Here is a 12313-nt window from a genome sequence, read left to right as displayed (position 1 = left end):
AATGTGGACCAAAGCAATTTGTATGCTGGTCAATTCATCGCCGATAATCCCCAGTTGACCCTTGCCAGAGAATGGAAACCTTTTACGGTCTCTGAGTTTAAGATCTTCCTGGGCCTATCCCTCTGCATGGGCATAACTAAAAAAAGTGAGTTGTGGTCATATTGGTCCACTGACCCAATTCACCATATGCCCGTGTTCTCTGCCTTCATGACCAGGACAAGTAGATCTTGGGGTTCATGAATTTCAATGACAATGAACTCTGTCGTCCTCGGGGTGACCCTGAATACGATCGGCTCTACAATATTCAGCCCCTCGTAAATCACTTCAAGCAACAGTTTGCAGCCTTGCTTACTTCCGATCAAGTTTTCAGAGTTGATGAGTCCCTGAATAAGTTTTATGGCCGTTTGTCATTCAAAAAGTATCTTCCCAGCAAGTGTGCCAGATATGGGGTCAAGATGTACAAGCTCTGTGACAGGGCAACAGGCTATACATGTAGTGTTATGGTTTACGAGGGAAGAGATAGTTACGTAGAGCCAGAGAACTGCCCAGACTACATAGGGAAAGGGGTACCACTTGTATGTGGAAAATTATTACACAAGCGTGCCACTTTTTAGTCACTTGTTTGATCATGGAATTGGCGCATATGGCACCGTGCAATCTAATCGTCGGGGCTTTCCCCAACGGCTTGTAGATTCCCGTCTTAGGCTGGGGGAGAGAGCCTGCTCCAAGTGTAATAATTTGCTCACTGTGAAGTGGAGGGATAATTAGAATGTTTTAGTTCTGTCCTCCATTCACGCAGACACGACGGTCCAAATTCAAATGGCGACTGGTGTTGTGGAGAAACCCCTCTGTGTCCATGAATACAACCTTAAAATGGGAGGGGTGGACCTCAACGACCAGTTGATGGCGCCGTACTTAATTGCCCATAAGGCCAGATGCTGGTACAAAAAAGTGTCTGTATACTTTTTCCAATTGGCTCTGCTAAATGCTTATGTTCTACACAAAGCTTCAGGACGAACTGGATCCTTCCTTAAATTCCAGGAAGAGATCATCACAGACCTTCTGTTTCCAGACGGTGCTGTTGCCCATTTTCACAATGCAAATGCAGTGAGCAGGCTGCATGGGAGGCATTTTCCGAATGTCCTTCCTGGTACCTCTACCAATCGATCACCCCAAAGAAGATGTCGTGTCTGTGGTAAGCACGGATTTAGGCGTGACACCTGTACCCCTAGCAGAGCCAGCTCCGGAGAGACTGGGACATCCAGGTGGAGACGGACACTAATGGTCTCAAAAACTGCGGACCAATAGTCCGAGAGCCTGGGACAGGTCCAGAACATGTAAATATAAGTACCCTCCGGCGAGCAACATTGCGGGCAGTCCGGGGGGCGTTGCGGATAGATCCCATGCAGTCTCTGAGGTGTAAATTGTTTGCTTTTCAGGTACACCATTCAGCTGCAGCACTGATATATTTATCTTGACAGCAACAGTGTTTGCTCTCACGATACGTAAATCAGCAAATCCAGCACTGTAGGAGGTGATTTCACCACCACAGTTAATAAAAAAAAATGGTGCATGTATGCCCATTATTAGAAGTGGGTGGATGGAGGGTGGTATTCTAATGGTGGGCATACCCACCAATCAATCTATTTTTTAGTTCATCCCACAGGTTTCATGAAAAAAAAATAACATTACAACATATGCCCAACCACGACCAGCAATACAATGTACTGGTATGTTGCTGGACTTTGAGTGGTTATACCAGAATAATGCCTGCAGGTTTAGGTATCATCTTGGTATCGTTTTTTTCAGCCAGCGGTTTGCTTTCGTGTAAAAGCAATCCTAACAGCTAATTAGCCGCTAGACTGCTTTTACAAGCAGTGGGAGGGAATGTCAGTCCCCCCACTGCCATCATTTATGGTTCTCTCAGGATCTCCAGTCCCACCGGGGAACCTGAAAATGCAGCCGGTGGTTCCTCCAGCTGACCATAGAGCTGATATAAGACCAGAACAGCTCCAATCATCTCTATGGCCTAAGCTACAAGCATTTCATGACTTCATTTTCACAGGATATAAACAGCGCCATTGGGAAAGCATCTTATCACACCGATCTTGGTGTAGTCAGATGCTTTGAGGGCAGAGGAGAGATCAAGAGTCTAATAGACCCAATTTAAAAAAAAAGAGTACCTGTCACTACCTATTGCTATCATAGGGGATATTTACATTTCCTGTCATAACAATAAAAATGATAAAGAAAAAAAATGAAAGGAACAGCGTAAAAAAAAAAGAAGCAAAATAAATAATAAAAAAAGCACCCCTGCCACTCCGTGCTTGCGCACAATGACGAACGCAAGCGTCGGTCATGTGTCATATGTAAACCGCAATTGCACCATGCATGTGAGGTATCATCGTGAATGTCAGATCGAGGACAGTAATTTTAGCTGTAGACCTCCTCTGTAAATCTAAAGTGGTAATCTGTAAAGGCTTTTAAAAATGTATGCCACTGCTTAGTTGTGCACAATTTTAAAGCATGTCATGTTTAGTATCTTTGTACTTGGTTTATCTCTGATGTGGAAAGAAGGCTAAGGCCCCGTACACACGAGAGGATCGATCCGCTGACCGGTTTCAGCGGATAGATCCCCTGGTGTGTACAATCCAGCGGATCTGTTTCCGCAGATTTTTGTCCCCGGGGATGGATTTCCAGCGGATAAAAATTTCCTAACATGCTAAGAAATCTATCCGCTGAAATCCATTCCAACGGATTGATCCGCTGGTCTGTACAGACTCACCGGATCAATCCGTCCGAATCCATCCCCCGCATGCGTCGTAATGATTCGACGCATGCGTGGAAGTCCTTATATCACCGCATCGCGTCGTCACCGCGGACGGAATTCCGCGGGGATTTTGATCTCCTGGTTAGTGCAACCAGGAGATCAAAATCCGCCAGAGGATTTATAAATCCTCTCGTGTGTACTAGGCATAAGTGACTCAATTATGCATGAAAACATAGGAAATGGGGTACAATAAAATGGCAGCAGGTGCTCTGGAATGATGAGTCAAAATGTGAAATCTTTGGCTGTAGCAGGAGGCAGTGTGTTTGCCGAAGGACTGGAGAGTGAAGCATGGGTTCCTTGTGTAGCGCTCACGCTGGTTGATTTGGGGATTGGCCTTCTAAGTTACCCTGGCGGTGTCTAGGGGTGTAGTTGTGAGAACAGCGATATAGAGAGCGAAGGTCCAGACAGCCAATAAAAGGGTTTTCAATGCTTTATTGTCCAGGCCAAACACGGCCAACATCAACATGAATTGGGAAGGTCAATGTTGATGAAGGAAAGAGAAGAGAACATTGCGGTATCAGGCCTGAATATCAAATGGAGCAGTCAATACTGTTCTGTATAGTACCAATCTTGTAACTCGTCGCCACTCTGCTTGGAGTGGGTAAAGTGCCCCCGGACAGACCCCTATAATAGGCCTGGCAGCCGAAGTGTCATGCTGAACTAGCTGGGAGGAACAGGCCTCTATCACAGACCAGGCTCTAGGGCCTCTGCCACAGGCCGATTTCAATAAAGGACTTAGGTGAATAAAGAGAGCGAATCCTCCCAGTTGACTTTTCCTATATAGGCCCCCCGGGTGACAGCAAGCATACCTGTCAGTGGTCCGGACACCCGATCCCAGACTGGGATTCTCTCAACAGATCATGGAACCCAGCGAAACACTGGGGTCCCTTTTTTTCTCAGGATGAGGTGCAGTTTTCAGCTTTGGTCAGGTGGGCGAAGATTTCTCAACACATGACCCCTGTCACAGATATACTCTCCCCCAGCATGCCCCGCGTGGGAAAACTCCTCTAATTTGCTGCTGGGGAAAACTTGCTCTGCCAGAATCCCTCCTGCGCCAACTGCCGGCAAGGGGTGGTATTGCACCCCTTGATCACAGACTGACCCAGTGGACATTCCTGGAATGACAGAAGTCCCAAATTTAGACAAACCACGAATGGGAGCAAAGTAACTCTCCCATTCCCACTAACTTTAGCGTAGTGCCCATGCTGAAAGCAAGGGGGCGCTACACTTGCAAGTTTGGAGCTGCATTTCTGTAAATGGAGTTGGGGATTTGGTCAGGATTAATGCTGAGGCATGAAGATATAGAAGGAATTGAGACAGCCTACATCCACAGAAGACTGTGGTTAGTACTCCGAGATGTTTGGAAAAACCCACCTGCAGAGTTCCCTCAAAAACTGTGTGTTAGGCCGCGTACACACGACCGGACATGTCCGCTGAAACTGGTCCACGGACCAGTTTCCACGGACATGTCCCACCGTGTGCACGGCCTATCGGACAGGTTTCCAGCGGACAAAAGTTTCTTAGCATGCTAAGAAACTTGTCCGGTGGAAACCTGTCCGTCGGACATGTCCGATGGTTAGTACACCTAACCATCGGACCGAAATCCCCCGCATGCGTCAAAGTGATTCGACGCATGCGTGGAAGCATTGAACTTCCTGGTTCGCGCACGTCGCCGTGTCATCGTCGCCGCCATGTCACCGCGTTTTCTGTCCGCGGGGATTTTGGTCTGATGGTGTGTACACACATCAGACCAAAATCTCCCAGCAGACATGTCCGATGAAAACGGTCCGCGGTCGTGTGTACGGGGGCCTAAGTGTACATAGAAGAATTGATGATGTTTTGCAACAAAGGGTGATCACACCAAATATTGATTTGGATTTCTCTTCGGTTCATTTACTTTCCATTTTGTTAAAGCGGGAGTTCACCCAATTAAGTTTTTTTTTCTCTTTTCCCCTTAGATGGATGCTCGTTTTGTCTAGGGGAATTGGCTAGTTGTTTTAAAATATGATCCGTACTTACTGTTTTCGAGATGCATCTTCTCCGTCGCTTCCGGGTATGGGTCTTCGGGAGCGGGCGTTCCTTCTTGATTGACAGTCTTCCGAGAGGCTTCCGACGGTCGCATCCATCTCGTCACTAGAAGCCGAACGTCGGTGCGGCTCTATACTGCGCCTGCGCACCGACGTTCGGCTTCTTTCGGAAAATTGTGACGCGATGGATGCGACCGTCGGAAGCCTCTCGGAAGACTGTCAATCAAAATAGGAACGCCCAGTCCCGCAGCCCATACCCGGAAGCGGCGGAGAAGATGCATCTCGTAAACGGTAAGTACGGCTCATATTTTAAAACAACTAGCCGATTCCCCTAGACAAAACGAGCAGGAATCTAAGGGGAAAAATAGTTATGTATGGGTGAACCTCCGCTTTAATTGATAAAAATAAACAGTTTACGTTTCAATTTCTAAAAGCATTCCTAATTTACAGCATTTTTTTTCACACCTGCCTAAAACATTTGCACAGTAGTGTACATAAATTTCCCACCATTATAGCAAGGGCATTATTCAACACTGGTCAAACCTGCACAGTTTGTTTTTAATCTACAGACGCCCCTTATCTCTGCAAAGGCTTTTTTCCGTAAAGGTGAACTATGCCTTTAGAACCACAAGCTAATATTAGCACATGTGCTGGATTGCACCAAAACACATGGAAACGTATTGCGTTGCACTGAGATGCAATTTAAAAGAAAAAGTTGCCCTTACTTCTTTTTGTGCGATTGTCACATGTAGGGCACCCATTGATCGGAATCAAGCAGAAGAGCCGCACTGGCTATTGAAATTCATTTTTCTCGGCTCGTCGTACATGTTGTATGTCACCGCGTTCTTGACGTTCGCAATTTCCGACATTTTTGTGACCGTGTGTATGCAAGACAAGTCTGAGCCAACATCCGTCGGGAAAAAAAAAAACGGTTTTGTTGTCGGAATGTCCGATCGTCTGTACGCGGCATAAATGTTCAAAAAACTGCAAGTGCACTGTCACACAATATGGATCTATACCTCCCAATTTATAGAATGTTGGCGCTATATAAATCCTGTATAATAATAATAATACATATCAGCCAGTATTCTATTTTGCAAAGATCACATGAATTGCTCCCTGTGCTTATGAGTAATAGATGAGATCATTGCTGTCTTATTGTGGAAGATCATTCAGTGACAGTGACTCCATTCACTGCACGTAGTGTAAGATCGTAGGATGTCACACACAAGTGTCACCTGCAGGAGCAGTCACTGCGCATGCGTGTCTGCCTGCTGTCTGCTGTCCCTCCCCTCCCCGGCTGTGACGACTCACCATATATCACCCTCCACACGCCTGCAATACCACACTTCGCCAGCAGGTGTCACCCTCCTCCTCCATCACTAAGTCATTCTCTCCCTTGTTTATCATTGACCCTAAAAGAAAAAAAAAGGAGAAAGCAAAACAGACAGAGAGAGAGAGAGAGAGAGAGAGAGAGAGAGAGAGAGAGAGATCTGTAGAGGGCCCTGTGTGTGGCTCTCAATCCTCAGGGGGACCTCGGATGTCTTATTGGCAGGACCTCAGGGTGTTGTGGGGAAATGATGAGCACCTCCAGGAAGCTCCCAGGGATTGTGATCTGACAGCTCTGCATTATTCCTCCAAACCTTCTCATTGGAAGCAAGGAAAAACTTTCCCATCTGCCACCAGTTGGAAGTGAGATCTCCCAGTGCCAGGCAGTCCTTGTGCCACTCTGGGGCTTCTATTTCATTTCTTCCCCCCCTCCCCTCCTCCTTCTCCCCTTCCTCCTCTCCTCTTCTTCCTAATCTCTCTGATCTTTCTTCTCCCCCCTCTGCTCCTTCTTCTTGCCTCCAGCAACAATAGCCAGTGCCACCAAACTGCTCCACAATGGAGTTCTCTGAAAGGAAGAGGAGCAGGAAATCCCAGAGCTACAAACTGGTGAAGCCAGGTAAGCAGTGGGCATTGTGCTGGGGGGGGGGGGCACAGGATGGGTGACACCTGTCAGAAGTGACAGCTGGGGGGGGGAGCTCAGTGACAGCAGACACCAGCCAGCCTATACTATGATAAGGACAACATACAACATAAGGATCCTCATGATCCTTATGTTGTATGAGTGTGTGTCTGCTTATTCCAAGAGGTTCTGCAGCAGCCCCCCTTTCTTTTTTATTTATTTATATGTTTGATCTGCGATAGGCTACAATGTGCCCGCTGTATGGGCCTGCCATTGACTCCCCCTCTTCCCCAGTGACAGTTTGTTTTGCTGTCCGCAGGGAGACACAATGACAGACAAGCTGATGAATTAATAGGGCTGCAGAGGACAAAAGCTGGAAGGAGCCCACACAGAGCCAGGCGCAGGCTTCATGCCAGATCATTGCACGGCACGTTTGCTCATACTGGCATCTTCGAAGCATATTTTAGAGTCACTATTTACAAAAGCAAACCTCCCCTGGGATGGGGTATAAACTGCCTTTTTTTTGTTAGTTTTTTTTTTTTTTTTTTTTATAATATTAATAATGATAATCATATAAAAGTGTATATCTCTCAATCAGGTTTTATCCCTTTATACGTTAGTAAAACGCAGTTATTGATGATGAGCGTACTGTCATCGGCGGCTGTAATGTGTACAGGAAAGGCCATGAGCGTGCAGGGAGGGCTGTACAGTGTGTGTGCTGCTCCCTGTGACACATCCACAGACCTTGTTAAGTGGCAAAGTGTTCAGCCTGCAGAGTTCAAGGGAGGTGACCGTGTCTGTCTCAGTGGTCCCCAGCTAGCACTACATATAGCACGCCGTGTAGAACTTAGGTGTCTTCTTCTATGGAAAACGCAATTCAAGGATTCCGATTGTAGGCGACAGGACACTTCTATATAGTTCAGAAAAATGATCCAACCTAATGAATTTTGTAACATGCCTAAATTTACAAAAAAAATACATGGTTTAGCATTGCCGTTCGCTACTTTTCTCAACTTTTGTCCCCAGAGGAACCCTTGAAAGCAGGTTCCTGGGAACACCTAATAAAATTAATTATCAGGGGTCAGTCACACAAGGGTAGGCAACCTCGGACCTCCAGCTGTGATGAAACTACAAATATCATCATGCCTATGCCTCTAGGAGTCATGCCTGTGATTGTCAGAGTCTTGCAATGTCTTATGGGACTTGTAGTTTCACTACAGCTGGAGGGCCAAGGTTGCCTACCCCTGGTTAGTGGAAGCAATGCCTCTTACATTGGTGGTCAGTGGGAAGACCCTTAAACTGGTGGTCAGCGGGAAGATCCTTAAACTGGTTGTCAGCGGGAAGACCCTTATATTGGTATTCAATGGGAGCAATTTCCCTTACATTGGTGTTTAGTGGGAAAACCCTTACATTGGTGGCCAGTGAGAGGACCTTTATATGGTGGTTAGTGGGAAGACCCTTACATTGGTGGTCAGTGGGAAGAATGTCCCTTACATTGGTGGTCAGTGGGAAAGCCTCTACATTGTTGGCCAGTGAGGGGACCCTTACATTGGTGGTCAGTGGGAAGAATGTCCCTTACATTGGTGGCCAGTGGGAAAGCCTCTACATTGTTGGCCAGTGAGGGGACCCTTACATTGGTGGTCAGTGGGAAAAACATAGATTTGTGATCATTGGGAAGAATGTCCCATATGTTGGTAGTCAGCAGCAAGGCCCCTACATTGGTGGCCAGTGAGAGAACCCTTAGGCCCCTTTCACACGGGGCGGATCAGTAATGATCCGCCTCCGTGTGCTCCGTAAGCTCAGCGGGGATCGCTCCGTATATCCCCGCTGAGCCAGCGGATGACAGGGCGGTCTCCGCACACTGTGCAAGGACCCCCCTGTCTTTTCTCCGCTCTCCCCTATGGGGGGATCGGATGAACACGGACCGTATGTCTGTGTTCATCCGATCCGCTCTGCAGACGGAAGAAAAAATAGGGTTTTCTTCCGTCTGCAAAATCGGATGTTTGCGGAGGTGGACGATTACGGGTGTCAGCGGATGTTTATCTGCTGACACCCGCAATCTCATTGGGACCAATGTATGTCCCTTTTTCATCTGCAAACGGATGGATGAAAAAGCGGACATACGGTCCGCACGTGTGAAAGGGGCCTTATGCTGCAAACAGACGGTCGGAATTTCCAACAACAAATGTGCGATGGGAGTTTTTGGCCGGAAATTCCAACCATGTGTAGGCCCCATTGGACATTTGTTGTCGGAATTTCCGACAACAAAAATTTGAGCGCTGGTTCTCAAATTTTCTCAAAATCCGTTCTCGTAAATTCCGATCGTGTGTGGACAATTCCGAAGCACAAAATTCCACACATGCTCTAAATAAAGTACGAGGCGGAAGCGCGCAGTCTGGTAAAACTAGCGGTCGTAATGGAGATAGCACATTCTTCACGCCAAACTTCTACTAACACGACTGGTATTGAACTTCCCTTTTCTAGTGCCGTCGTACGTGTTGTACGTCACCGCGTTCTTGACTTTCGGAATTTCCGACAACATTTGTGTGACCGTGTGTATGCAAGACAAGTTTGAGCCAACATCCGTTGGAAATGTTAGGGAAACATTTTTACCTTTACTTTTTTTTTTTTTTTAACCACTTCAGACTCAACCACAGCAAGTGATTTGCTCAAGATTTTATTAATTAATTCCGTCTCATTTTTACCTTTACAACCCCTTTAATACTCATCAGCACTACAGCCACTGTTACCCATAACAAATGCCGGCAGCACTGTGGCAAAGTGGTTGGCACCTCTGTCTAGCAGCAGTAGGGTTGCTGGTTCAAATCCCAACCACGAGACCACCTTCCTGGAGTTTGTACGTACTCCCTGTGCCTCTCTGTGTATACTCCGGTTTCCTCCCGCACTACAAAGACATGCTGGTAGGTTAACTGGATCCTCTCTAAGTTGGCCTTATTATATTTATGTATAAATGTGTGTTAGGGGACTTTAGATTGTAAGCTCCTTGAGGGCAAGGACTGATGTGAATGTACAATATATATGTGAAGCGCTGCATAAATTGACAGCGCTATATAAGTAACCTTTAATAATGAATAAATGTAGTGAATTATACTTTCATAAAAATCTGCTTACACGTATTTGCACTTACTTTATGTACACTTCTGATTTCTAATGATATGTTCCAACCTACTTGGATATAGATTTTTTAACTTAAGTAACTTTGGTTTATGATGGGAAAACAGAAGTTAAAAGTGTCAGGAAAATGCCAGTCGGAGGGAGGTAGGCTTACTCATTATGAATAACTTACTTGTAGGTTTTTCATTGACTAGTCAGGAATGTGTACCTGTTGGTGTGAGAGCTCAGTCACATGTATGTGGGCTTTCCTTCTATATAGCCTTTCTTACACGCTTAGTTTATTATTGCACTTGTTCATATTACCTACCATTTTTATAAGCTTGCACAAGGCTGGCCATTCACTGTTAGTTTTTTTTTAGTAAAGAAAAAAATAAAAAATTCTTCCATCAACGCAAATGAGGTGAATGGAGGAATCCCCCCACCAGATCATTGTATTCTCACAGCAACTCAATACACTGATCAGTGGCTGCATCTCATTGGCTGCATCTCATTGGCTGCAGACATTAATCACCAGAAAATTTTTCAGCAAGTCCCTTTGACAGAAGTCAATTAAAGTTACTTAACACTACTAGAAAAGAAGAAGGAATTTAATGGCTGCCACTCATAACCCAAAAGTAAAGGAAAATACAGGCATATAAAATGTATAACATTTTTATTCAAAACATCATGAAAACCAATATAAAAGCTTAGTATCATCCATATAGAATGTAAATGCTCAGCCCTCTCTTGGGGGCGCCACCGCCACACTGATATGGAAACCGGCATCCAGGATATATCTCTCTTTGGGGAACTTCCTATAGAGACTTTTTTTACTATACAAGTTGGAATTGATCATTTTTGCCAGACCCAAATGGACCAAAACATTATGCCATATGACTAAAGCTATCCTACCTGTCAATGTTACATACTGCCCTTTTTTTGGGGGGGGGATTTCCTCACAGCTATATGTGGCCCTGATGTAACATCATTCATCCACTTGGGGTGACTTGGACCCCCTGATGTGAAACTGAGCATCCTCTGAGCCCCATTCTTTACTTTACTGTATGACCTCCTGAAGAAGCCAGTTTTGTCGAAACATGTAGAGATCAAGCTCCATACCTGGATTTTCCATCATCCAGCCCTTTACAATTTTGTTTGTATTTGGTTATCCTATTGTTTATGTATTGTTTGTAACATTTTTGGCCCCTAAAGAATAGGGGCCAATGTCACTCCATGTGAGATGACCATTCACATCTTATATGGATTTTACTAAGCGTTTATGTTGGTTTTAATGATGTTTTAAATACAATTTGAATTTTTTTATATGTTATACTTTAGTGTCTTCTCCTTTACCTTTGGGTTATGAGTAGCAGCTAATAACCACTTGCCAACCAGCGGCCGCAGTTATACTGCGACAGGTTGGCTCGGCTGCGCAAGTCGCTATAGGTGTATGTCGGGCTTGTACACAGCAATCTGTCCGCAGGGGAGCCAATCAGCGGGTCCGGCGGACTCAAGTTCCGCTGGCCACCCGTGGTCGTTCCCCGCAGAGACAGAACCTTAGTAAACAGGGCATATCTCTGTTCTGTCAGGGCATGCCACACAGATCCTGTCTTTCTGTTATGCAGGAAGACGGATCTCTGTGTTTTCCCTGGCAGCCCATCCCCCATACAGTTAGTAAACACACCCAGGGAACACATTTAACCCCCTGATGGTAACCCTTTCCCTGTCAGTGCCATTAGTACAATGTCAGTATTGCATATTTTTAGCACTGATCACTGTAATAATGTCACTGGTTCCCAAAAAAGTGTAAAATATGTCAGTTAGGTGTCCGATCTGTCCGCCGCAATGTTGCAGTCACGCTAAAAATATCACCACCATTACTAGTAAAAAATAAATAAATAATAAAAATGCCAGAAATCTATCCCCTTTTTTGTAGACACAATAACATTTGCGCAAAACCAATCAATATACGTTTATTGGGAGTTTTACCAAAAATATGTAGCAGAATACAAATTGGCCTAAATTGGTGAAGAAATTAGTTTTAAAAAGTTTTATAGCAGAAAATAAAAAATACTGTTTTTTTTTTTTTCAAAATTGTATGTCTTTTTTTTCTTTATAATATTTAAAAAATAAAAACTGCAGAGGTGATCAAATACCCCCAAAAGAAAGCTCTATTTGTGGGAATAAAAGGACATCGATTTTGTTTGTGTACAGCGTCGCACGACCGCGCAATTGTCAGTCAAAGGGGCGCAGTGCCGTATCGCAAAAAAATGGCCTGGTCAGGAAGTGGGTAAATCCTTCCGGGGCTGAAGTGGTTCTTCTTTTCTATTAGTATTATGTAACTTTTTTGGATGTGGTGCCACGTCAATAAACTGTGCCTCATATGGTTCTTTC

General features: G+C 45.2%; 1 protein-coding gene across 1 annotated transcript in view; it reads left to right on the top strand.

Moving 5' to 3' along the window:
- The first annotated feature begins 6313 nt into the window (after positions 1 to 6313).
- The window catches only part of BEND7 (BEN domain containing 7), a 93654-nt gene continuing 87654 nt past the window's right edge, over positions 6314 to 12313 (top strand). The window contains exon 1 of the mRNA XM_040343412.1: positions 6314 to 6802. Within this exon, the coding sequence (XP_040199346.1) occupies positions 6742 to 6802 (61 nt within the window). The 5' untranslated portion in view covers positions 6314 to 6741. The remainder of the gene's footprint in view (positions 6803 to 12313) is intronic.

The sequence above is a fragment of the Rana temporaria genome, chromosome 3 (genome assembly GCF_905171775.1).
Source record: "Rana temporaria chromosome 3, aRanTem1.1, whole genome shotgun sequence".
NCBI lineage: Eukaryota > Metazoa > Chordata > Amphibia > Anura > Ranidae > Rana > Rana temporaria.
The sequence above is the reverse complement of the archived record's forward strand: the minus strand, read 5'-3'. Positions and strand labels throughout refer to the sequence as shown.